Source organism: Pelophylax lessonae (assembly GCF_965119305.1).
Source record: "Pelophylax lessonae genome assembly, chromosome: 9".
NCBI lineage: Eukaryota > Metazoa > Chordata > Amphibia > Anura > Ranidae > Pelophylax > Pelophylax lessonae.
Window position 1 is genome coordinate 265,483,945 of NC_138776.1, and position 27,314 is coordinate 265,511,258.

Sequence of the window (27,314 nt, forward strand, 5' to 3'; positions counted from 1 at the left end):
AGACCCCCACGATCATCGCCCAGGGTTGTCGGGAAGAGGCCCTTGTCCCCATAAACACAGAGGGCACTAGGGCAGCGTGATCATGAAAGGACGTCCATGTTCGGCAAATTAAGCCCACGCTGTAGCCATTTTTCGGCTGTAGCGTGGGCGGGAGGGGGTTAAAAAAAAAATCCAGATTCCTATAAGCATCCTGCCCACAGATCCCTACAACCACTGGCCAGGGTTGAAAGTAAGAGGCCCTTGTCCCCATCAACACGAGGACAAGGTGCTTTGTCAGGAGTGGGTTTACTCTGGCAAGGCACCCTCCTATTGAGGACATAAGGCTTGGTATGGTTCAGGAGGGAGGAGGCGCATGATCTTCCCCTCCTTCCTGGCCAGCCAGGCTCTATGCTTGGATTAATAGTATGGCATGGATTTCTTGGAGGACCTCACACTTTTTTTTTGAAAGGATTCCCCCTTAAAATCCATATAAGACACAAAGGATTGGCTATGCATTTTAGGAGGAATGTACATGTACAATATAGAGCCGGTATGTACACCTGACATATTTTCTTTAGGCAAAAGTGTATTGTGTGGAGAATACATTGGCCGTGCATGCATGTGTAAACACTGATGCATACGAACGTTCACTTGCATGGGTGTTTGTATGCGGCCCCTAAGGCTCTCCAGTCACAGGAAAACAACTCTTGTTCTCCCTGAACCACCTCCCAGAAACTATTTTTCTCCCTGAACCCCCTCCCGACCACTATTGTTCTCCCTGATCCTCCTCCCGGACATTATTGTTCTCCCTGGACCCCCTCCGGGACACTTTTGTTCTCCTTGAACCCCTCCCGGGCACTATTGTTCTCCCTGAACCCCTCCCGGGCACTATTGTTCTCCCTGAATCCCTCCCGGGCACTATTGTTCTCCCTGAACCCCTCCCGGGCACTATTGTTCTCCCTGAATCCCTCCCGGGCACTATTGTTCTCCCTGAATCCCTCCCGGGCACTATTGTTCTCCCTGAACCCCTCCCGGGCACTATTGTTCTCCCTGAACCCCTCCCGGGCATTACTGTTCTCCCTGAATCCCTCCCGGGCATTATTGTTCTCCCTGAATCCCTCCCGGGCACTATTGTTCTCCCTGAACCCCAACTGGACACCATTGTTCTCCCTGAATTCCCCCCTCCCGGACACCATTGTTCTCCCTGAATTCCCCCCTCCCAGACACCATTGTTCTCCCTGAATTCCCCCCTTCTGGATACCATTGTTCTCCCTGAACCCCTTCCGGGCATTATTGTTCTCCCTGAACCCCACCTGGACACAATTGTTCTCCCCGAACCCCCTAGTCATTATTGTTCTCCACGGACTTCCCTGTCCACTGTTTTTCTCCCTGAACCCCCCAGTCACTATTATTCTCCCTGAATCACCCCTGGCCACTATTGTTCTCCATCCCCCCCCCCCCAGGCACTATTGTTGTCCCTGAACCCCCACAACACTATTTTTCTCTTTAAACCCCCCCAGCCACAATTGACCCCCCCCCCCCCCCCCGGCCACTGTTGTTCTCCCTGAACTCCCCAGCTACTGTTGTTCTCCTGAAACCCCCCCCCCCGGCCACTTTTGTTCTCCCTGAACCCCCTCCAAGACACTATTGTTCTCCCTGAACCGTTGTCACCACTATTGTTCTCCCTGAAATCCCTTCTGGACACCATTGTTCTCCCTGAACCCCTTCCGGGCATTATTGTTCTCCCTGAACCCCACCTTGACACAATTGTTCTCCCCAAACCCCCCAGTCATTATTGTTCTCCATGGACTTCCCTGTCCACTGTTTTTCTCCCTGAACCCCCCAGTCATTATTTTTCTCCTTAAACCCCCCCCCCCCCCAGCCACAATTGACCCCCCCCCCGGCCACTGCTCTCCCTGAACTCCCCAGCTACTGTTGTTCTCCTGAACCCCCCCCCCCCCCCGCCACTTTTGTTCTCCCTAAACCCCCTCCAAGACACTATTGTTCTCCCTGAACCGTTGTCACCACTATTGTTCTCCCTGAAACCCCTCCAAGACACTATTGTTCTCCCTTATCCCCCCTTGCCTGGCCACTATTGTTCATCTTGAACCACCTGGCCTCTATTGTTCTCACTGATTTTCTCCCCTCACGTTCCACTATACATTTTTTGTTTTGTTTACACCGGCCCCTAAATCAAAGACCAGAATAGTACTGAGATCTGACTACTTCCTTTTAATAACTACTTTAAGTTGATTATTAAATTGGTTCCCTCTTAGGTTTCTCTAATTGTCTAATGAAGGATGATAATATTTGGCATCATTTTAAAACTCTTATTTCTTCAACAGGCTGATCTTCTAAAAAAAAAAATAATTCTAAAAGAAAGACGTGCTTTGGACTTTTTTCCACGTGGGGAATCATTTGAACTTTGATTCTGACCTGGTGAATATTTCTTCCCTGTTCCTGTGACCTTGGTGCTCATGGTGACCATCTTGTTGGGAATACTTGAGGCTCACTGATTTGTACGTGACTCCTTGTTTTTCAGGACACACACATGTACCGGATATAATCCCGTGTTCTACCATCAGGAGTAGTGTAATATAAACCCATCGATCAGAATGCCTTCTTGTATTGTGGAAAACTGTGATTCTCACTGGAGAAAAAAAGAACTCAATGTAATTTTCCACGTGTTCCCGAAAGACAGGGCCCGTATAAAGCAATGGCTGGAGAAGACCGGACAGTTCAATGAGAGTAACATAGATGAGGCCGCCTTTAAGGTCTGGGTGGGTAAAGCCAATGACTCGTATCGGCTATGCTCAAAACATTTCTCATTAGACATGTACCAAACTATCGGCGGTAGATTGACATTGAAGAAAGATGCTTTCCCAAGTATATTCCAAAGTCCGCAAACCGTGAGTGAAATTAGTGATGAGGAGGAGGACAGAGCAAAGAGGCTTTGCACAGAACATAATAGAGATCCAACCTCCTCCTTGTTTGATCACAACAAAGACCCATCCCTCCATTCTCTTTCTTCCACGGAGGTCTCATCCTTTTCCAATTTGGACGATCCTATGTCAGGGGTAGCCCATGTGCCTGAAAATTCTAAATCTTTATTAAGTTTTTCTAGGTACAAGAAAAGACAGAGATCTACCAAAGGCACTAATACTGATTTTCCGAGAGAGACCAAGAACAAAAAAATTGGAACTTACCCATTTCAAGGTACTAAAAACAGAAGGATTCAGAAGAGTCCAGTCACAGCCAACGTTGGAATTCAGTGCAATATATTCCGCCATTTAAAAACCAAAAAAGGGGCATTTCCCCCCAAAAAAGCGATTAGTAGCACCCTAAAGGAAGTGGACGTTGAAGAACTAATTTCAGGAGGAACGCACAATGTGACTCCAAGTTCAGCTCTCCTCAGCCAACTGGAAGACTCATCCTTTGAAATCGATATCGAAATCGATGGTAATGACTTTTCATACAACCCCTCTTCAGAAACTGAGGACAGTGACTCTGGTACTCCATGTGTTGACAAGGTTTACAGTTTTGGTGGTAATCAAACCGCACCACCCTCTGCCGTGTCAGGTTCTGATTGGGGGAAGGAAAGGAAATTTCTAATTTTCGAGAGTTGTCTAGATAATCTTTTGGCAATGGTGCGTTGTAATTACAACCGTTGCAATGCTTCTCTTGCCGAAGTTAAAAAGAACCTCTGTGGGTCTTGCCTGTCGGTTTCTGCCACGTGTAGGAACGGTCATTGCTCTCTACTGTGGGAAAGTCAACCCAAAATCAAAAATGCTCCAGTGGGCGATGTCCTGATATCAAGCGCAGCTCTATGCAGCGGTTCAAATGTTCAAAAAATTGAAAGTTTCCTCAAACTATTAGGGATGGTATCCATTAGCAAAGCCACATTTTACGATTATCAGAAAACATTTTTGTTCCCTGCCATCGATTACCATTGGAAATTAAACCAACAAAACATAATCTCCAAACTCTCTGGACAAGTGATCTGTCTATCTGGTGACAGCCAATGTAATGGCCTCAGAGACTATTCAAAATATTACACCTTTTTCTTTAGGGAAGCAAAAACTCAAAAAATTGTTGGGTTTTGTGTTGAGCCGCTTACACCAGGGTCAAGTTCAGTTCGAGCTTTAGCGAGTAAAGCTTTTGTAAAGGCATTGGATGAGGTACAGCAAAAAGGCCTCCATGTACGTATGATATGTACAGACCGGAACATTACAATCAGAAAGCAATTCCGTGAAAAATATCCAAAAATCTTACACCGGTATGACGTCCAGCATATGGCAAAATCTATTGGGGCCAAGCTTAATGCCGCCAGTAGGAAAAAAGGATGCGGAGAGTTGGCACCTTGGATTCCATCCATAAAAAAACATTTGTGGTGGGCATCTGCAAATTGTCAGCACAATCCAACAGTGCTGAAGGAGCAATGGTGTTCTTTATTGTTCCATGTGATCAATGTTCATCGATGGAATGGAGGTGAACGTTACAAAGAATGTCATCATCCTCCCATGAGCGAAACATCAAAGCTTACCAGGAAATGGCTGAGAAAAGGGTCATGTGCCTACAAGGAGCTCAAAGAAATTGTTCTAAAAAAGACATGGCTTAGAGACTTGGAAAGAATGTCTTTGTACGGCCACACTGGCCAACCGGAAATGTTCCGTAGTACTGCTCGGAAATACAGCCCCAGAGGCAACCACTTTCCTATCAAAGCCATGGTAGCCAGGACACAACTCGCTATTCTAGAGCACAATTATAACGTAGAAGGAACCAAATCTGGGCCAAGCAATAGTGGCCTATCCGAAAGCTACATAGGTCAATACAGTAAGGCAAGAGGTCAGTGGGTTTTAAGGGTTGTTTATGAACCACACCGCCAGGACTTTGTGTACAACATATACAACAAAATATTTGAAGCTCTACAGCTTCAGCCAAGTATCAAATCTTCAGCTGGCGATCGGCATTCAGATCTATAGCCACCCAATCACTTTAACAGAAGGGGGCCCCTCTCATTCTACTGCCCACCAACTTTCCCGGACTCTCCCGTTCCACCAGCATTGGGTCAGCTGCTCATAGAGAAGAAGAAGGATCATCAGTTCCTCCCTCTTCTCTTTGACAAATGAAGTTGGCAGCGGCAACGATTTTGTCACTTTGGTTTTAATTCACCTGGCCAGGGAACCACATTTTTGATGCTCTACAGCTTCAGCCATAATCCTGGTATCAAATCTTCAGCTGGCTATCGGCATTCAGATTTATAGCCACCCAATCACTTTTACAGAAGGGGTCCCCTCTCATACTGCCCACCACCTTTCCCGGACTCTTCCATTTCACCAGCATTGGGTCAGCTGCCGATAGAGAAGAAGAAGGAACATCAGTTCCTCCCTCTTCTTTCACGAATGAATTTGGCAGTGACAACAATTTTGTCACTTTGGTTTCGATTCACCTGGCCAGGGAAGTGGCCCATCAAACCAATCTCAGTTTGAATGGCTGCCAAGGAGAGATCAGGGTTCTAAAAAAGACTTAGAAACAAAGAGAGAATGTCTTTCTACGACCACACTAGCCATCGGGAAATGTTTTTCGTAGTACTGCTCTGAAATGCAAACCCAAAGAAACCACTTTTCTATCAAAGCCATGGTAGTCAGGACACAACTGATCTCTCAATAAAGAGACCCCTGATCTCTCAATAAAGAGTACCTGTCACTCCCCAAACTATCACAAGGGAATATTAATCATGAGCTCAGAAGGCGGCTCCTCTCCTACTGCCTACCACCTTTCCCGGACTCTTCCATTCCACCAGCATTGGGTCAGCTGCTCATAGAGAAGAAGAAGGAACATCAGTTCCTCCCTCTTCTCTTTCACGAATGAATTTGGCAGCGACAACGATTTTGTCACTTTGGTTTCGATTCACCTGGCCAGGGAAGCGGCCCATCAAACCAATCTCAGTTTGAACGGCTGCCAAGGAGAGATCAGGGTTCTAAAAAAGACTTAGAAACAAAGAGACAATGTCTTTCTACGACCACACTAGCCATCTGGAAATTTTTTCGTAGTACTGCTCTGAAATACAAACCCAAAGAAACCACTTTTCTATCAAAGCCATGGTAGTCAGGACACAACTGATCTCTCAATAAAGAGTACCTTTCACTGCCTAAACAATCACAAGGGAATATTAATCATGGGCTCAGAAGGGGGCTCCTCTCCTGCCGTTGCCCCCTGCCTTCCCCAGGTTCTCCCCTTCTGCTGGGCAGCTTGGGACCACTCAAAGTGGTCGGGTCAGTCGTCCACAGAGGAGAGGGAGGAACATCTGTCCCTCCCTCTCCTTTTTGAGGAATAAAGCCGGAAGCTACAATGATTTTGTCACTCTGGTTTTGGTTCACTGTTCACCTGGTATGGTTAAAATTATATTTGAGTGCATTTTTTTCTTGAAAGTTTGCGTGATACACAGTTGCTAAAATATCCTGCAAAATAAAAAAATTACAAACCAGCATTTTATTCTCCATGGTCTCTGCTTTCAAAATATATAGTGTTACATATATATTTATATATAAATAAAAATATATAATATAAAAATATCTAAGTAATTTTTCTAGCAGAAATGCTGAATGGCATGATATATGCGGCCTCTCGGCAGGTGGTCTTAATCCACTTCAATAATCGGACACTTTCACCCCCTCCCTACCCAAGCCAATTTTCCGAAAATTAAAAAAAAAAAAAAAAAAAGGTTTTATTTGTTTCTATTATAAATTTTTATAAATAAGTACATTTTCTCCTTCACTGATGGGCACTGATAGCAAGCACTGGGATGCAATACTGATGATGGGCACTCAAAGGTGGCAGTAATGGGCACTGATAGGCAGGACTGATATGCAGCACTAATGTGCACTCGTAGGTGGCAGCGATGATGAGGCACTAATATGCAGGTATAAAATGGGCACTGATAGGCAGCACTAATGGGCACTCATAGGTGGCACTAATGGACACTGACTGATGAGGCAGGACTAATGATAAGGATCTAATATGCAGCACTGATGGGCACTGATAGGCAGCGCTGATATGCAGGCACTGATATATGGCACTTAAAGGTGGCAATGATGGGCAGGACTGATATGCAGCACTGATGAGGACAGTGCCCATCATTGCAATGATGATAAGGCACTAATATGCAGCACTGATGGGCACCTATAGGCAGCACTGATGAGGAGACACTGACAGGCATTACTGATGGGCACTGATAGGCAGCACTGACATTACTGGTGGGCACTGATTGGCATCCCTGGTAGGCTCTAGTGGGCATCCTTGATGGGTCTGCACTGATAATCAATGCACTGACCTTCAGTGTAGACCCTCTCATCAGGAGAGCCACTGATTGGCTCTCATCTACCCACGCCTTGTCAGGGCGAATAGAGGAAAAGCCGATAAACTGCACTTCCCGGTTACTATGTGACCAGCTGTGATTGGACACAGCTGATCATATGGTAAAAAAGCCTACCCTTAGTCATAGGCTCTTTAACAAGATGTGGTGCAGAGCGACACACCGCACTACCGATCACTGCTCTGCGCGCCCTCGCGTCATAGTACGACCAGCACAGCCACCAGCCGAGACCAGAAAGCTCCAGATTTATAGTAGAAATCGGGAGCTTTCTGATCATGTGACAGCAAGTCACAGCGGTCACATGACCCATCTCTACCTACCGGCATTTAGAAGCTCTTAAAGGGCTGGGAGGCGGCAGCGGGAAGGGGTTAACCTTCCTTCAGTATTATAAAACATCAAAGTCATCTCTCAATCTTGCTGTGTCCTGTAAGATCCAAAAAAAAGGAGATTTTTTTTAGTCAAATAAGATTTAGAATTAATTCCTTGTAGCACAGTACAGGACTCCGGAAACCCTCCCCCTTCTCTGTTGTCACAGTTGCTTGTTACAGAATAAAGATTCCTGGGAGTGTGAGGGATTATGGGGGGGGGGGGGGGGGTTATCACAATTTTTTTCTGCCAGGATCCAATCACCTGAAGGTAGTTTCCGATTACCCAGTTGTTTCCTAATCTGCCCATGCCCAGTACTGTACCCCAAGACATGGGTTCTTCAGTCTACAGCAGCTTTTCCTCAACACAGAGGAACCCTTAAAATAACTTTCCGATCTCAGGGAACCCCTGCTAAAAATGTACTAAATCTACAACTCATGGTACAATAATGTGATGGTCAGTCGGAAGAATGATCTTAAGCCTCGTACACACACAACGATTGTTGGCCGACCGATCGGCCGACTTTTGTCCAGTGTTGTGTTTGTTGAAATGTGCTCTAGACTGCATACACATTTTTTCGGCCAACAACAACCAACTTCAGAAGTGATGTCATGTCCTGGTTTACTTTCCGTGTGTTTTTTTCTTTGTCAGTCTTGCCCAGTCTTGCTCATCTGATTTTCGTCTGCCGAAATCTGTACTGACTGATGGAAAATCGGACGTTCTGACGGCCAACAAAAATTTTATAGCAAGCGCACCAGATTTTGTTCGGCCGAAAAGTCGCAGTCGGTTGTCGGAATCATCATACTAACAAGCCGAAAATCGGCAGATCAGTCGTTGGCCGAAAATTCACGGCCAACAATCGTTGCGTGTGTACGAGGCTTTACGCTTCTGGACTATTGGGAAGAATTACCCCCTTACAGATAGCTAACGAGATCAATGGTGTCAGTGGGAACTTATCTGATAGGCAGAAATTGCTCATTGCTCAAGGAACCTCTGGAGGAACCTTAGGGCTCCATGGAACCCTAGTTGAGGAAGAATGCTCCTAATGCGTTTGGTCATTGGGAAGAATTACCCCCTTACAGATAGCTAAAATGGTTGATGGTGGCAGTGGGAACTTATCTGAGAGTCAGAAATTGCTAAGGGCTCCAGGAACCCCTTGCAACTTTTAGAGGAACCCTGGTTGAGGAAGAATGCTAGTTACGCTTGTGGTCATTGGGAAGAATTACCCCCCCTTACAAATAGCTAAAAAGATCATTGGTGTCACAGGAAATTTATCTGAGGTGTATAAATTACTAATTGCTCCAGGTACCCCTAGAAACCTCTTGAGGAACCGTAGTTGAGGAAGAATGCTCCTCACACTTGTGGTGATTGGAAAAGAAATACCCCTTTATAGATACAGTAGCTAAAGAGATCAATGATATCACTGGGAACTTAGCAATTTCTGCCTCTCAGTTAAGTGCTCCAGGAACCCCTAGCAACTTTTGGAGGAACCCTAGTTGAGTAAGAATGATCCTTACGCTTGTGGTCATTGGGAAGAATTACTCCCTTACAGATAGCTCAGAAGATCATTGGTGTCACTAGGCACTTAACTGAGAGGTAGAAATTGCTAATTGCTCTAGGACCCCCTAGCAACCTCTTGAGGAACCCTGGTTGTGGAAAAATGCTCCTCACACTTGTAGTCATTTGAAAAGAAATGCCCCTTTACAGATAGCTAATGAGGTCAATGGGAACTTATTTGGAGGAGCCCTAAGGTTCCATGGACCCCTGGTTGAGGAAAAATGCTCCTTACACTTGTGGTCATTTGGTGGAATTATCCCCCTAGAGATAGCGAAAAAGATCATTGGTGTCAGAGGAACTTATCTGAGAGGCAGAAATTTCTCATTGCTCAATGAACCCCCAGCAACCTCTGAAGGAACCCATAGGTTCCATGGAGCTCTGGTTGAGGAACAATACTTCTTACACATGTGGTCATTGGGAAGAATTACCCCTTTACAGATAGCCAAAAAGATCAACGGTGTCAGTGGGAACCGAAGAGGCAGAAATAGGAACCTCTGGAGGAACCCTAGAGTTCAATTGAACCATTGGTTGAGGAAGAATGGTGGTCACTTGTGGTCATTGGGAAGAATTACCCCCTTACAGATAGCTAAAATGATCTGTGTGTCTGTAGGAACTTACCTGAAAGGCAGAAATTGCTCATCACCCAAGGAACCCCTAGCAACCTCTAGGGGAACAGTCAAGTACTGTACCCCAATACATGGGTTCTTTAGTCTACAACAGCCTTTCCTTAACACATAGGAACCCTTGAAAAGACTTTCTGGTCTCAGGGAAACCCTGGTAAAATGTACTATATCTACAACTCATTGTACGTTAGTGCGATGGTCAGTGAGAAGAAGGATCCTCCTTACGCTTGTGGACATTAGGAAGAATTATCCCTTTACAGATAGCTAAACGGATCAATGGTGTCAGTGTGAACTTATCTGAGAGGCAGAACTTGCTCATAGCTCAAGGAATCCCTTTGCAACCACAGGAGGAACCATGAGAACTTATCAGAGAAGAAGAAATTGCTTAACCACTTAAGCCCCGGAGGATTTGGCTGCTAAACGACCAGGGGGTATTTTGCGATTAGGCACTGCGTGAATTTAACGGACAATTGCGCGGTCGTGCGATGCTGTACCTAAACGAATTTGGCGTCCTTTTTTTCCCACAAACAGAGCTTTCTTTTGGCGGTATTTGATCACCTGTGTGATTTTTTGATCACGCGCTATAAACAAAAAAAGAGCGTAAATTTTGCAAAAATAGCCATATTTTTCACATTTTTTTATATGAAATTCCCCCCAAAAAAAATTTAAAAATCAAAATTTTTTAACATTTTCGGCCAATTAGTTTTCTGCTACCTATGTTTGGTAAAAAAAAAAAAAAATCGCAAAAAGCGTATTTTGATTGGTTTGCGCAAAAGTTATTGCGTTTACTGACTAAGGGAAAGATTTTTGTCATTTTTTTGTTTAACGCGTAATGGCGGCGATCTGCGATTTTTTTTGCGGTACTGCGACATTGCGGCGGACAGATCGGACCCTTGACTGACATTTTTGACACTTTTGGGGTTACCAGTGACATTTCTACAGTAATCAGTGCTATATATATGCACTGTTACTGTAAAAATACACTGGTAGTGAAGGGGTTAACTTTATTTGAGAGGGAGGGGCTGTGTGTGTCCCTAGGGGCGTGATTCTTACTGTGATTGGCTGTGGCTTCAGCTGTAAGGACACATAGTAGATCCATATGATCAGCTCTCATACAAAGGGGAGAATGACAGGTGGCTTGTTTACACAAGCTGCCTGACTTTCTCCCTCTCCCCCGCCGATCGCAGAGTGACCGGCGGACATCGGGTCCGCCGGTCACACGCGCGGGGGGGGGGGTCCGTGACCACGCGGGAGCGCGCCTCCGGCGGCGCGCGCTCGCTCCCTAGACCCTCACAAGCTAGTGACGTAGTCCTACGTCACTTTGCCTGTGAGGGGCTGACCGCCGACGTAGATCGGCGTGCGGCGGTCGGCAAGTGGTTAAGGAACCACTAGCAACTTCTGGAGGAACCCTGGTTGAGGAAGAATGCTCCTTACACTTGTGGTTACAGAGATCAATGGTGTCAGTGGGAACTTATCTGAGAGGCAGAAATTGCTCATTGCTCAAGGAACCCCTAGCAACCTCTGGAGGAACCCTAGTTGAGGATGAAAGCTCCTCACACTTCTGCTCATTTGAAAAGAAATACTCCTTTACAGATAGCTAAAGAGATCAATGGTGCCGGTGGGAACTTCTTGGAGAGGCAGAAATTGCTCATTGCTCAGGCAAACCCTAGCAACCTCTGGAGGAACCCTATTTGAGGAAAAATGCTCCTTACGCTTGTGGTCATTTGGAAAAATTGTCCCTCTTACAGATAGCTAGAGAGATCAATGGTGTCAGTAGGTACACACAAAAGGGAACGCATATGTAAGTCACGTAAACGATGTTCACACCACTCATCTATCGCCACAAACTAGACCAATTCTAGCGCTAGACCTCCTTGGTAACTCTAAACAGGTAACCTGTAAAAAATTTTAAAGCGTTGCCTCTGGAGATTTTTAAATATGGTAGTCGCCATTCCACGAGTGTGCGCAATTTCAAGTGCGACATGTTCGACATCGATATACTCAGTGTAACATAATGAGAGGACGGATGGTGTCCTGGGGTATTTCCTAGACCAGGGCATCACTGAGCTCCTGAAAAGACTGAGGTGTAACCTAGCGGCGTCCGATGGACCGAAACATAATGTCCCAGAGGTGCTCTATTGGATTTAGGTCAGGCGATTGTGGAGGCCATTCAGTGGTATCATTTCCTTCATCCTCCAGGAACTGGCTGCATACTCTCACCACATGAGGCCAGGCATTGTTATGCACCAGGAGGAACCCAGGACCCACTGCGCCAGCATAGGGTCTGACAATGGGTCCAAGGATTTCAGCCCAATACCTAATGGCAGTCAGGGGGCCATTGTCTAGCCTGTAGAGGTCTGTGCGTCCCACCATGGAGACGCCTCCCCAGACCATCACCGACCCACCACCCAACTGGTCATGCTGAACGATGTAACAGACAGCATAATGTTCTCCACGGCTTCTCCAGACCCTTCCACGTCTGTCACGTGCTCAGGGTGAACTCTGCTCTCATCTGTGAAAAGCACAGGGTGCCAGTGGTAGAGCTGCCAATTCTGGTGTTCAATGGCAAATGCCAACCGAGCTCCACAATGCCGGGCAATGAGCACAGAGCCCACTAGAGGATGTTGGGCCCTCAGGCCACCCTCATGAAGTCTGTTTCTGATTGTTTGGTCCGAGACATTCACACCAGTGTCCTGCTGGAGGTCATTTTGTAGGGCTCTGGCAGTGCTCATCCTGTTCCTCCTTGCACAAAGGAGCAGATACCGGTCCTGCTGATGGGTTAAGGACCTTCTACGGCCCTGTCCAGCTCTCCTAGAGTAACTGCCTGTCTCCTGGAATCTCCTCCATGCTCCTGAGACTGTGCTGGGAGACACAGCAAACCTTCTGGCAATGGGACTTATTGATGTGCCATCCTGGAAGAGTTGGACTGCCTGTGCAACCTTTATAGCAGCCTTTCTCAATCTTTTCAACACAGAGGAACCCTTGAAATAAATTTCTGGTCTCGGGGAACCCCTACTAAAAATTAAAAATCTACAACTCATGAAACATGAGACAGTCAATGGGAAGAATGCTCCATACTCTTGTCATCATTGGGAAGAATTACCCCCTTACAGATAGCTAATGGCTCGTTTCCACTGAGCTTTCTGGTACGGTTCGGTACGTTACGCTATTTATGCAGTTTCCATTGTGAATGGTACCCTAATTCCGAACCGTACCGTACCACTTTTTTGGGACCCTTTCTTTGGGGTACCAAGCACATTAGTACCGTACCAACAGGGTGGAGCTACACTTTGCAGAACTTTGATTGGTTGACAGAGAATCGTCTATCACAGCTTTCCTGATACACCACGCCTATCATGAAAGGGTACTATTGGCAGTGGAAACACAAGGTGTACCGTTCCGAACCGTACTGAACTGAACCGTACCGTACCACTCAGTGGAAACGAGGCATAAAAGGAACAATGGTGTCATTGGAAACTTATCTGAGAGGCAGAAAATGCCCATTACTCAAGGAACCCCTAGCAACCTCAAAAAGGAACCGTGGTTGAGAAACCCTGCTCTATAGGGTCCAGGTGTGGCCTCATTCTACGAGAAACCCTGCTCTATAGGGTCCAGGTGTGGCCTCATTCTACGAGAAAACCTGCTCTATAGGGTCCAGGTGTGGCCTCATTCAACGAGAAACCCTGCTCTATAGGGTCCAGGTGTGGCCTCATTCTATGAGAAACCCTGCTCTATAGGGTCCAGGTGTGGCCTCATTCTACGAGAAACCCTGCTCTATAGGGTCCAGGTGTGGCCTCATTCTACGAGAAACCCTGCTCTATAGGGTCCAGGTGTGGCCTCATTCTATGAGAAACCCTGCTCTATAGGGTCCAGGTGTGGCCTCATTCTACGAGAAACCCTGCTCTATAGGGTCCAGGTGTGGCCTCATTCTACGAGAAACCCTGCTCTATAGGGTCCAGGTATGGCCTCATTCTACGAGAAACCCTTCTCTATAGGGTCCAGGTGTGGCCTCATTCTACGAGAAAACCTGCTCTATAGGGTCCAGGTGTGGCCTCATTCAACGAGAAACCCTGCTCTATAGGGTCCAGGTGTGGCCTCATTCTACGAGAAACCCTGCTCTATAGGGTCCAGGTGTGGCCTCATTCTACGAGAAACCCTGCTCTATAGGGTCCAGGTATGGCCTCATTCTACCAGTAGTGACACTGACCCTAGCCAAATGCAAAACAAGTGACAAACAGTAAGAAAAGAGGAGTCGGGAAAAAAATGTCACCTGTGAAACCATTCCTGTTTTGGAAGTCGTCTCATTGTTTCCCATCTAGTGCACCTGTTGTTAATTTCATTCCCACCAAAGCAAGCTAAAACGAATTATCAACCCCCTCTGCTACTTAACTGACCAGATCAATATCCCAGGAGTTTCCCTGACTTGATGTTATACTCCGATTAAAAAGTGCTCCTTCTATTTTTTTGAGCAGTGTATAAAATGTTTGGGGAGGTTCTAAGTTATTTTTTCGAGAAAAGAATACTGGTTTACACTTGCAAACAAAAAAGTGCGAGAAAGGGTTTGGTCGACAAGTGGAGAATTACTAAATGAGCAAAAAAAAAAAAAAATGTAATTAGACAAAAACATATCACAAAGTTTGACTTCTGTACATGAAAAGACATCTTTTTTTTACATTAGGCAATCGACATCTCATGGTGCCATTTAGGCTGATGACTGACATATAAAACAACATAAAATAAAATAAAAAACCTTGTGCCCCCCCAACCCCCTATATTCGATACAAAACCCTTGGTCAGCTATTGGTTTTAGGGGAAAATCACAAGAAAGGACTAAACCTGCGATCCCAACCAAAAAATCCATACCATACCTACAACTTTTTCCAAGCATTCATCTTGGAAAGTCAGGAAAGGGATGGAAAGACCGTCACCCACCCACCCCTACCCCCCACATGGACCATACCAAGCAACATCAATATTATTATTATACAGGATTTATTTTGCGCCAACAGCTTGCGCAGCGCTTTATAACATGAGGACAGACAGTACAGTTACAATACAATTCAATACAGGAGGAATCTGAGGGACCTGCTTGTTAGAGCTTACAATCTAAGAGGAAGGGTCAAATTATACAAAAGGTAATAACTGTGGGTGGGGGGGTGAGCTGATGGAGAAAGTAAAATAAGAGTTTATTTAACAGAAGCAGGATTGGATTCTCTGAGGAGATAGGTTTTCAGGGATCGCCTTTAGGTGGATAGAATAGGAGATAGTTGGAGAGGCTCTGGTGAAGACTTGTAGGTGAACATCGGAGGAGCTCATAAAGGGATCTAGAGAGGAGAGGGTCTTGGGAGGAGCAAAGAAAACAGTTTGGTCGGTATTTTAAGACAAGGTTGTAGCTGGAGGCCGAGTTGTGGTTGACTTTAAGTTGTTGTTAGTATTTTGTATTTTATTTAGTATTTTATTAATTGGGTGCGTGGAAGCCAGTGGAGGGATTGGCAGAGAGGGGGTGGAGGACACTAAATGGAAGCCAGTGGAGAGATTGGCAGAGAAGAGTGGAGGACACTAAATGGAAGCCAGTGAAGGGATCTGCGGAGAGGGGTGGAGGAAACTGAATGAAAGCCAGTGGAGGGATTGGCAAAAAGGGGTGGAGGACACTGAATGAAAGCCAATAGAGGGACTGACTGAGAGGGGTGAAGAACACTGAATGGAAGCCAGTTGAGGGATTGGCAGAGAGGGATGGAGGACACTGAATGGAGTCCAGTGGAGGGATTGGCAGACAGGGGTGGAAGACACTGGATGGAAGCCAGTGGAGGGATTGGCAGGGTGGGATGGAGGACACTGAATGGAGGGCAGTGTAGGGATTGGCAGAGAGGGGTGGAGGACACTAAATGGAAGTCAGTGGAAGGATTGACAGAGGACACTGAATGGAAGCTAGTGGAGGAATTGGCAGAGAAGGGCAGAGGATGTTGAGTGGAAGCTAGTGGAGGGATTGGCAGAGAAGGGCAGAGGACGTTGAATGGAAGCCAGTGGAGGGATTGGCAGAGAAGGGCAGAGGACGTTGAATGGAAGCCAGTGGAGGGATTGGCAGAGAAGGGCAGAGGACGTTGAATGGAAGCCAGTGGAGGGATTGGCAGAGAAGGGCAGAGGAGACTGAATGGAAGCCAATAGAGGGACAGACAGAGAAGGATGAAGAACATTGAATGCAAGCCAATTGAAGGACTGGCAGTAAGGGTTGGAGAACACACAATGGAAGCCAATGGAGGGACTGGCAGAGAGGGGTGGAGGACACTGAATGGAAGTCAATGAAGGGATTGGTAGAGAGGGGCGGAGGACACTGAATGCAAGCCAATTGAGGGACTGACAGTGAGGGTTGGAGAACACACAATGGAAGCCAATGGAGGGATTGGCAGAGAGGGGTGGGGGACACTGAATGGAAGAAAATTAAGGGATTGGTAGAGAGGGGTAGAGGACACTGAATGGAAGAAAATGAAGGGATTGGTAGAGGGGGGTAGAGGACACTGAATGGAGGGAGAGACTGGCAGAGAGCAAGGAGATGGGGCATAGGTTGTTAGAATTGGTGAAGCCCAGAGAGGGCTTTTTAGGTATTGGGTTGACCAGTTCATGCTTTATTGTGATGAAGAAGACACCAGTAAAGAAGGAGAGATTGAAGATGTGAGTACAAGTAAAGGATAGGGTAGGGTGACCGTAATGCTTACAAAGGAACGGGGTCCAGAGGGCTGATGGTTAGGTGGGCATTAGAAAGAAGTTTAGTGACTTCCTCTATAGTAGCAGGATAGGGAAGAGAGACGTATTCAGTGTGCAGGTGAAAGTGGAATTTAAGGTGAAGGAGATATCGGTACAGTGGAGATATTCTTCTGTATCAATCTTATTTTTGAGGTGCAATCCCTTGGGCAGTGAATGAGTTAGTAGGTGGAGGAAGTGAAGGGCAAAGTAGAGAGTTACAGGTAGAATAGAGTGATAGGAGTGTTAATGAGCGTGATAAATGGGTTCTTACGAAGTGTTTCTTACATGAAGATCAGCCATGGAGTATATCTGAGGTGTATATCAGGGTGTGCTTCTTCCCCACATGTCCACCAACATTCATATAGAAGACATTTCTCAAGACACCAACACACCTCCAGGGTTGTGTGGGACCCCTGATGAACAGGAAGACAGGACTTTAGGGAGTAACAATTCCCTCACTCAGGACAGGAAAGTAGCTTGTTCCCCGCATGCGATCTCTGATGATTACAAAGTTGGGACTTAAAGGAAAAACATTTCCCACATTCAGGACAGGAATACGGCTTCTCCCCCGTGTGCAATCTCTGATGTGTGGAAAGACTAGACTTAAAGGAAAAGCATTTCCCGCACTCAGGGCAGGAATAAGGCTTCTCCCCTGTGTGCGATCTCTGATGTTTGTTAAGAGTGGATTTCTGTGCAAAACATTTACCGCACTCAGGGCAGGAATGCGGCTTCTCACCCACGTGCAATTTCTGATGCGAGTAAAGAGAGGATCTTACTGAAAAACATTTCCCGCACTCAGGACATGAAAATGGCTTAGCCCCTGTGTGAGTCCTCTGATGTCTGCTACGACTGGATCTATCTGAAAAACATTTCCCGCACTCAATACAGGAATATGGCTTTTCCCCTGTGTGAGACCTCAGATGTGCGACCATGTCTGATTTATGTGCAAAACGTTTCCCGCACTCGGAACAGGAATGCAGCTTCTCACCTGTGTGCCATCTCTGATGAACAGTAAGATGTGCTTGTTCTGAAAAACATTTCCCACAGTCAGGGCAGGAAAACGGCTTCTCACCCGAGTGCAATCTCTGATGTCTGGTAAGACATGCCTTATCGGAAAAACATTTCCCGCACTCAGGGCAGGAATACGGCTTTTCGCCTGTGTGAGATCTTTTATGCCTATCGAGATAGGATTTACAACTGAAAATCTTCCCGCACACAGCACAGGGAAACGCCTTACATGTTATAAAGACGGTACCAGTCTGAGGTTCCTCAGGATAAGAGGAATACGATGGTCCGGCACCGTCCCTCACAGTCTGAGGTTCCTCAGGATAAGAGGAATACGATGGTCCATCTACACTGTGTGGTCCCGGATGGACATTTGAGGTAGCCGGGTTTTCTCCTGGACTATACTGTGTGATGTCCTCATCTTCTACTTTACAGTCTGGAGACAAAGTGAGACAATCCTCTGAGGTTTTCCTCATCTCCCATCCATGTACTAAAATAGAAATACAAAGATTATTACTAGACATCAGCAGATTGGTTCCCCTAAACCAGGACTCCGCACACATGAGTCAGCTTTTTCTCTGAGGATCTTACAATTCCACCCTCGAGGTAACTAGTAAATGGGTCCTCTGATCTCCTACCAGTTCATTCTTTTTTCATGGACCTTAGTCAGAGTGAGGAAACAACGAGAGCTGTTTTTTTATAGGAGTGACAGTGATGAGGGGATTATAATATGAGTGTTCCCATCTGTCACAATCTGGATCACCTGCTGGTGGCACTGTGGTACCCTGGGCAGAGGGTTGTAGCTCCAGAGTCCACCAGCGGGGGTCTCCCAGCAACTTCTATTAATCAGTCTCCACCTGATGCTGGTTGCTGGGAGGGTATTTAGTCCCTCCACTGCGATTACATTTCATATCACTATTTTGCTTTGCTAGTCAGATGCTGCTTGCCACTTTTCCTGCTACTGAGGATCTTACAAGAGTGAGGAAACAACGAGAACTGTCTTTAATAGGAGTGACAGTGATGAGGGGATTATGGACCAGGTAAAGCAAACAGTTTGGCTCTTTTTGGGATAAAGGTTTTACATAAATAAAATGTGATCATTGTAAGCACCCCTGTCAGCGTTAACCACACCGGGGAGGGAAAATGGCTAATTGGGCCCAATTTGGACATTTTCACTTAGGCGTGTACTCACTTTTGTTGCCAGCCGTTCTCCAGACCCTTTTTGTTGCCTGTCTCCAGACCTAAACCCTATTGAGCATCTGTGGGGCATCCTCAAATGGAAGGTGGAGGAGCGCAAGGTCTCTAACATCCACCAGCTCCGTGATGTCGTCATGGAGGAGTGGAAAAGGACTCCAGTGGCAACCTGTGAAGCTCTGGTGAACTCCATGCCCAAGAGGGTTAAAGCAGTGCTGGAAAATAAATGTGTGGCCACCAAGTATTGACACTTTGGGCCCAATTTGGACATTGTCACTTAGGGGTGTACTCCCTTATGTTGTCAGCGGTTTAGACATTAATGGCTGTGCGTTGAGTCATTTTGAGGGGACAGCAAATTTACACTGTTATACAAGCTGTACACTCACTACTTTAAATTGTAGCAAAGTGCCATTTCTTCAGTGTTGTCACATGAAAAGATAGAATAAAATATTCACAAAAATGTGAGGGGTGTACTCACTTTTGTGAGATACTGTATGTGAAGCTCCGCTTTGTCTTCGCTATCCCACTAAATCTACCAGATGAGATAGAAGAGATGGAAAGCGTGACATCAACGAGTTTCACCGGAAACCCAACTTCTTCAGGACGTAAGGTCCCACCCTAGCTAGTACGCGTTTTACTTTTATAGATTATTGTTGTTTTTGCTATTTTTTTGCTACAATACCCTGGAGGCTCATCATTATGGTACTTTAAGCAGTTTCTTCTTATCTGTAGGTTTTTGTACATGTTTTGTTCTGACCATAGAGCCCCATTATATTTAAGGGAGTGGGTAAGTAACTAGAGGTCTCTTTCCTTTAGACACCTCTTAAACACTTTCTGTTCCCCCTGTTTTTGTTCATTTTCCTACGTCCCTCCAAAACCACAGTCACCGAGAGTCCAATGCTCCCCAGCACAGCTTGTCTGATGTATTCACTATCAAGTAGCCACCTGAATGACAGCACTCCGGGGGTCTCTAGGCTGATAAACAGTACAATAAAGTCTCCTCTTACCCGGTGATGTGAGGGGCGGCTGATTCTCCATCATGACTTTCTTGTAGAGATCCTTGTGTCCTTCTAAATACTCCCACTCCTCCATGGAGAAATAGACAGTGACATTCTGTTAATAGCCCACCTGTGCTGATCTCTGTAGGAGTGTCCTCCTCTATAAATGTCCCCGTTATTCCAGCCTCCTCCATAGACAGCTGATCATCCCTCACATACGTCTCTTCTTCTTCTGCTTTAACCTCAGCTTTTATTTCTATCGGATCTTCACTCTAAACCAAGAGAATGATCAACAATAACATCTGTAAAATATAAGCTCACATATAAAATACACGCATCATCTCCATAAGTCCATGTTCTAGATGCTCCATCCCACCAACCTTGTAACAATGAGGGCTGGTGTGACCTACCTGTGTGGAATCCCGGGAATACAGAGGACGGGGACATCTCTCTGGGGCGTTTTTCTTATTATCTGGCTCCATCATATTGTCCTTGTAGGGATCTTTGGGTTGTACAGAAAGCTCCTTCATCAGACCATACTGCCCATCCTCCTCTTTATTCTCTTCTTTAACAACAATGTTATGAACCCCCAAGTTTCCACTCTTAATATATAATAAAAGATTCATTATAACACAAATGGCTTGTATAAAAATCATACCAAACAATAATTGTTGACCACCAACCTGATGATGGTGAGGGATGGTGTGACCTTCCTGTGTGGAATCCCGGGAATACAGAGGACGGGGACATCTCTCTGGTGGGTTCCCATTACTGGATCCATCTGTAGGAAACACACACACTGACTGAATACATTGTTTCTATGTGTTTATCAGATGATGGGGGATCTAGGTGGAGCCTCCGTACTGCTCTCTCCTTTACAATAAAGTCTCCTCTTACCCGGTGATGTGAGGGGCGGCTGATTCTCCATCATGACGTCCTTGTAGAAGTTGATATACAGATCCTCAAACATCAATCCATATACTTGTATTTAGTGGCCATCACTCACCTGTGCTGTCTGGAGAAGATTCCTCCTCTTTAACTTTGTCCATCATCCCAACCTCTTCCCTGAACTGCTGATCACCCCTCACATACGTCTCTTCTTCCTCTTTAACCTCATCTTTTATATCTATCAGATTCTCATTCTAAACAAACAAAATAGCAGGGAATAGTTTCTTTAAAATGATACAGTCACCATCCAGACACATCCCTTGTCTGTTACTGGATAATGTCCCAGAATTCCCGGCACCGCTCACCTCTCCTGTCAGCAGCTCCATCATCTTCTTGGTGACTTCTAGAACCTTCTGCATGTTGTATCTCTCAGGTTTTAGGGAGTCACATGGAGGCACTGTGATGGTCATCTTCTTTCCAGACTTCACAGGAGGGAAACTCTATTAAAACACCAACAATAATATAATTTGACATTCCCAGAATCCTCCTCACCTCTCCGGTCAGGTCTGTGTTTTATTAATAGAGATAAGAGTGATGCCATGTGACCTCCCAGAATCCTCCTCACCTCTCCGGTCAGGTCTGTGTTTTATTAATAGAGATAAGTGTGATGTCATGTGACCTCCCAGAATCCTCCTCACCTCTCCGGTCAGGTCTGTGTTTTATTAATAGAGGTAAGAGTGATGTCATGTGACCTCCCAGAATCCTCATCTCTCCGGTCAGGTCTAGGTTTTATTAATAGAGGTAAGAGTGATGTCATGTGACCTCCCAGAATCCTCCTTACCTCTCCTCGGTCAGGTCTGCGTTTTATTAATAGAGATAAGAGTGATGTCATGTGACCTCCCAGAATCCTCCTCACCTCTCCGGTCAGGTCTGTGTTTTATTAATAGAGATAAGAGTGATGTCATGCGACCTCCCAGAATCCTCCTTACCTCTCCGGTCAGGTCTGTGTTTTATTAATAGAGATAAGAGTGATGTCATGTGACCTCCCAGAATCCTCCTCGGTCAGGTCTGCGTTTTATTAATAGAGATAAGAGTGATGTCATGTGACCTCCCAGAATCCTCCTCGGTCAGGTCTGCGTTTTATTAATAGAGATAAGAGTGATGTCATGTGACCTCCCAGAATCCTCCTCACCTCTCCGGTCAGCAGGTAGATGATCTCCAGGGTGAGGTTTAGTATCCTCTCAGTCATGTGACTCTGGTCCTCCATCTTCATTAATGTGGTCATGTCACTGTGACCTATGCGGGTTTTCCTGTAGATGGATAGTGGAGTTATCTGGACTGTATTGGTTGTAAAATATTAGGATGGGGGATATAAGATGTTCATCGGACTACTGACCCCCCAGGGGAATTGGAACATGTGTAGACTGGTTTGCAGGAGGAAGAGGTAGACAGGTGAGGGTGGGCTACCTTCAACAAAATAAACTGAATCGGAATCTCATCCCTCGTTACAAGAGACTGTTAAGGTGAGAAGGTGACATCTCCAAAATTAAGAGAACGTTCTGGCCCCGTTAAGTGAGGGAATGTTCTGACCCTCAAGGGGTTAATCTAGGTTTCCACACTATATATGTGTGGATCATCATCTGCTGGAGATAAAAGACGTCACAGTGACTATGGAGGAAGAGGACGGAACATGACTAGGGTGACTACATTTCCAAACTGCCATTCAGGGACACCCCCTAAGCATGCACCAGTCGGTGACCATCGTTACCATGATGGTCCTCAACAAAACCCTAACCTCCTACTAAACAAACCCTCAGGCTAAGAAACGATGACAAATTTAACCCATGCATGCAGCCTTTTTTTTTTTATAAATTTGACCTTATAAAAATCTAGGGGACGTGAAAAGATGAATGGAAAGCCAGAGACTGAGAGACAGCAGCTACAAAGACCTAGCATTGCTCCACACCTTTGTTCAGTCCTCCACCATTCCAGGGCATCCCGGACAGCTAACACTGCTGAAAAAGCACTTCTAACCTGAACCAAACAGTGCTGGTGGCAAAAAAGTAAATTGCCCGCTACAGACGATAAACGCCAGAAAATAATTTTTGCCAGCAAGTTACAGATTACACAAAGTTTCACAATATTACACAAGATTTCACAATACAGTCTAATTACACATACGGTCATTAGGGCTGCTGAATATAATCGCCGAATCGATGCATCGCGATGCGACCCTTCGCGATTCTGCATCGATTCGGGGTGGTTGAATAATCGATTACCTAATGACGTCACTTCCGGGGGGCGGGGACAGAAGTGACATGGCTGCGCTGGCCGGGCTTGTGGGATACGGAGCTCCTCCTCGCGGCGCGGGAGAAGAGGAGAGCGGAGCTATCAGTGCTCTCTCTGGCCCCGGGATACACACGGCGCACCCACTTAGCACGCTGCTGCCCGACTGCCCGCTCTGACAGCCCGGCCGCTCAAAGTCGCGGCCTTCCCAGCTCGGTACACTTCTGGTAGCGGTGCGGTTCTCGGCAGACAGCCTGAGTTGACCACAGGGGAGCGAGGAGGCCCTGTTTTCCGCTTGTACCGTGCACTGCACTAGTCCGAGCTCCAAATTCCCGACATGAGGCTCATCACCCAGGACCTGTCCGAGCCCTACTCCATACACCTACCGCTACTTCATCCACAACTGGCTGCAGCTCTGCTTCCTGGTAAGTCGGGGCACTACAGGGCCCAGCATTCCTCCTTACCAGGGCCTGCTATAATACAACTAGGGGCACTACAGAGCCCAGCATTCCTCCTTACCAGAGCCTGTTATACTACAACTAGGGGGACTACAGAGCCCAGCATTCCTCCTTACCAGGGCCTACGGTACTACAACTAGCATCAGGTAACTCTTCTAACCTGATGTGGCCTGCTCTAAAGGGGGATCTATGAGGGGACCTGCTCTACTAAAGGGGGATCTCTGGGGATGCTGGCCTGCTCTAAAGGGGGATCTATGGCGACTCTGCACTAAAGGGGATCTATTCCATAGATCCCCCTTTAGAGCAGGGTCCCCATAGATCCCCCTTTAGAGCTCAGTTCCTCTGGATCCCCTTTAGGACAGGCCTAGGCTCCCCATAGATCTCCTTTAGAGCAGGGTCCCCATAGATCCCCCTTTAGAGAAGGGTCCCCATAGATCCGCCTTTAGAGCAGGGTCACCATAGATCCCCCTTTAGAAAAGGGTGCCCATAGTAATCGTGATGCATCGCGGAATCGAATCGTATCGAATCGCGACCCTAATAATCGTAATCGCATCGAATCGTGAGGTAAGTGAAGATGCGCAGCCCTAACGGTCATCTTGACCGAGACAATGACGTAGAGTGAAAGGTTAGTCCGAGAATTAAAAATGATTGATTGGGGGCTTTTTACATTTTACGGTAATAACGGGCTTGTTTTCATAAACATCTCTTTCCGGGAATCTTATCATATCTTTGGCAGAACATTTCATACCATCTGGAACACAACTGGGACATGATAGAACAATTACACAATAACAGACAGAATTCTAAAACTAATAAAAATATATCTTCATGTTAAGAGGGAACTCTGGATTATGTGATGAAAAAGTTCTTTAATATATGTTCATATCTTGACACTATCCTAATTGAGAAGGCTAACGGGCCGCCAATTCTCAAAGAATCGTTACCCTTTGACAGAAGAATCACTGCAGATTGTCACATGGAAGGAGAGAGCGAACCCTCTCTCAGATAGCCCTCTATCTCATAAAAACCTCCACCAAATACGGGGCCAGAGTAACCTTAAAGTGCTTATAAAACTCGGCTGTCAATCCATCTGGCCCGGGCGACTTCTTAATGGCAAGCTTATCAATCACCTTAACCACCTCATCTGCCTTGATGTCATCTGTCAAACTCACAAGAGAACTGCCATTTCCCAGTCCTGGAGTAGAATCCAGAAAACTTCACATGCCAGCCCGATCGAGGTCCCTCCTATCCAGGAGGTCAGCATAATAATATGACCTGGCAGTTTCCAGGATCCACGACTTGGACTTTGTCAAGGAACCCGTACTGTCAACCAGGCCTACAACTGACTTAACTGCTCTACCTTGTTTGCATTCTTGTCATATTGACACTTCCTGAGCAAGAGTTTAACCTCAGATCATCCCCAGATCTCCATTATTCAAGACAAGCCTATCAAGCTTCCTCAACAGACGCTGGTAGGTGACATACATATCAAGCTGTTTTTTTCTTCCTATGGCCTTGAAAAACCCAACGATCCTTCGTTTTGTAAGCTCCAACCACTCGGATTCACTGCTGCAAAAGTCTATGATCGATACCTGTGCCTAAAAAAAGCCCTCAAAGGATTCACTTACTTCTAGGTACCCCTCCACCTAGGTGGTGTATCGGGGTTATTCAGAGTCACAGACAGAATACAGTGAATGGAAAACTCTACCACCTGGTGCCAAGAAGGCATAGTTCCCCAACATAGATGTTGATCAGGCGCAGGTACAGCCCTCCCATGGAGACATCTAAGACCATGCACCTCCCCATTTCTAAATCAATAATCCGACAATAGGTTACCATCCCGGAAAAAAGTACCGCAACTCCAGTGCAAGACTCGGCGAAGAGAGACCAAAAGAAAGGGCCGCGCCTCTACTCCTTGTCCAGATGAATATCAGCCAAACTAGACAACCTGGTCTCTTGCAAAAAAAAAAAAAAAACCCCATCAGCATCAAACCTGCTGAGCAACAATAAGACCACATTACGAGCACTTACTGATTTTATGCTGGCGACAATAATGGTCACCACCTTTAAAGGAGTGGGAACCGCCGTCAGGATGATTGCGGTACGCATTTCTTAGCCTGCTTACCCCCTCCGTAGGGACCCTGCACACTTCAGTGTCCTTTGTGATTCCTCCTCCATGGAAATTACCAACTCCTCACCTGAAGAAGCCTTACCCTCCACCTGGTTCTGGTCATTCACTGATTTTATGCTGGCAACAGTAACGGTCGCCACCTTCAAAGGAGTGGGAACCGCCCTCAGGATGCTTGAGGTACGCGTTTCTTAGCCTGCTTACCCCCCTCCGTAGGGACCCTGCACACTTCAGTGTCCTTTGCGATTCCTCCTCCATGGAAATTACCAACTCATCACCTGAAGAAGCCTTATCCTCCACCTCAGAAAACACTTCTAACTTGTTGGACACCCCCACCCTCCCAGGTTCAGGTACATGCACATCCTCCTTCTCCTCCCAGGGCTTCTTTTTGCCTCCATCCACTTCATATCATCACATGACAATCCTGACTGTAAAGCAGTCATCTTCAATTCCACCATCATCCACTCCACTCCACTCACCACAGCAGCCCCCCCCCCCCACCTTTCACCTCAACAGCCCCACCATCATTCAGTCCATCCCCGGTGCCTCGTGCCCTCAGACACTGGAAAGCGGGGGTCGGTGCAACCATACACACTGGTCAAGCCTCCTCTACAGCCCCCAATTCCTCTGGGGAGACTGAGAGACAACAGGGGCAGAGACATTGGGGAATCCTGGTGTAGCCCCCCTAGCCTCTGCCTCCTCCATGTCCAGGTGAAAAACATCCACCAAAGCTGACTGGTTATGCATGGCCTCAGAGCACTGGCTGTATGCATGCCCAACATCATCACACAGATTACATCTGATCCTATTGCAATCCTTAGCCAGATGGTCCAGGTCCTGATGCAGAGAGCACTTCAGCTCGACATGAGGTGAAATGACCTAAAAAAAACTACACCTATTAGAGAGTTTGGGCTTTCCAGGGTAGAACACAACAATCCTATCCTTCCCAATAAAGGCTGAAGAGGGCAGATCCTGGACTAGATTCCCACACACATTTAGCCTCATCTGCACAGACCACCCGTCTTTCCATATCCCCCTCTCGTCCACATCCACCACCCGCCTGTCCATATCCCCCTCTCGTCCACATCCACCACCCGCCTGTCCATATCCCCCTCTCGTCCACATCCACCACCCGCCTGTCCATATCCCCCTCTCGTCCACATCCACCACCCACCTGTCCATATCCCCCTCTCGTCCACATCCACCACCCGCCTGTCCATATCCCCCTCTCGTCCACATCCACCACCCGCCTGTACATATCCCCCTCTCCTCCACACCGACCACCCGCCTGTCCATAACCCCCTCTCGTCCACATCCACCACCCGCCTGTACATATCCCCCTCTCCTCCACACTGACCACCCACCTGTCCATATCCCCCTCTCATCCACGCACCTGTCCATATCCCCCTCTCGTCCACATACCTGTCCAAATCCCCCTCTCATCCACATCCACCACCCGCCTGTCCATATCCCCCTCTCGTCCACATCCACCACCCGCCTGTACATATCCCCCTCTCGTCCACACCGTCCACATCCCCCTCTCATCCACACCGACCACCCGCCTGTCCATATCCCCCTCTCGTCCACACCGACAACCCGCCTGTCCATATCCCCTTCTTGTCCACACCGACAACCCGCCTGTCCATAGCCCCCTCTCGTCCACACCGACCACCCGCCTGTCCATATCCCCCTCTCGTCCATACCGACCACCCACCT

General features: G+C 46.8%; 4 protein-coding genes across 4 annotated transcripts in view; 3 read left to right on the forward strand and 1 right to left on the reverse strand.

Annotated features, from left to right (window-relative positions):
- Positions 1–27,314, forward strand: part of LOC309564445 (uncharacterized protein) — a 382,799-nt gene that overhangs the window by 257,267 nt on the left and 98,218 nt on the right.
- Positions 1–27,314, forward strand: part of LOC309562642 (uncharacterized protein) — a 124,256-nt gene that overhangs the window by 24,935 nt on the left and 72,007 nt on the right. The window lies entirely within an intron of this gene.
- Positions 2,425–4,961, forward strand: LOC309563934 (uncharacterized protein; the record flags this gene model as incomplete). Its single annotated transcript, XM_082268565.1, has 1 exon — positions 2,425–4,961. The coding sequence occupies exon 1, from the start codon at positions 2,595–2,597 to the stop codon at positions 4,959–4,961; it is 2,367 nt and encodes a 788-aa protein (XP_082124691.1). The 5' UTR covers positions 2,425–2,594.
- On the reverse strand, positions 17,097–25,579 carry LOC309563935 (uncharacterized protein; the record flags this gene model as incomplete). Its single annotated transcript, XM_082268566.1, has 3 exons — positions 17,097–17,954; positions 20,354–20,440; positions 25,502–25,579. 3 exons carry the CDS (start codon positions 25,577–25,579, stop codon positions 17,097–17,099), a joined length of 1,023 nt encoding a protein of 340 aa, XP_082124692.1.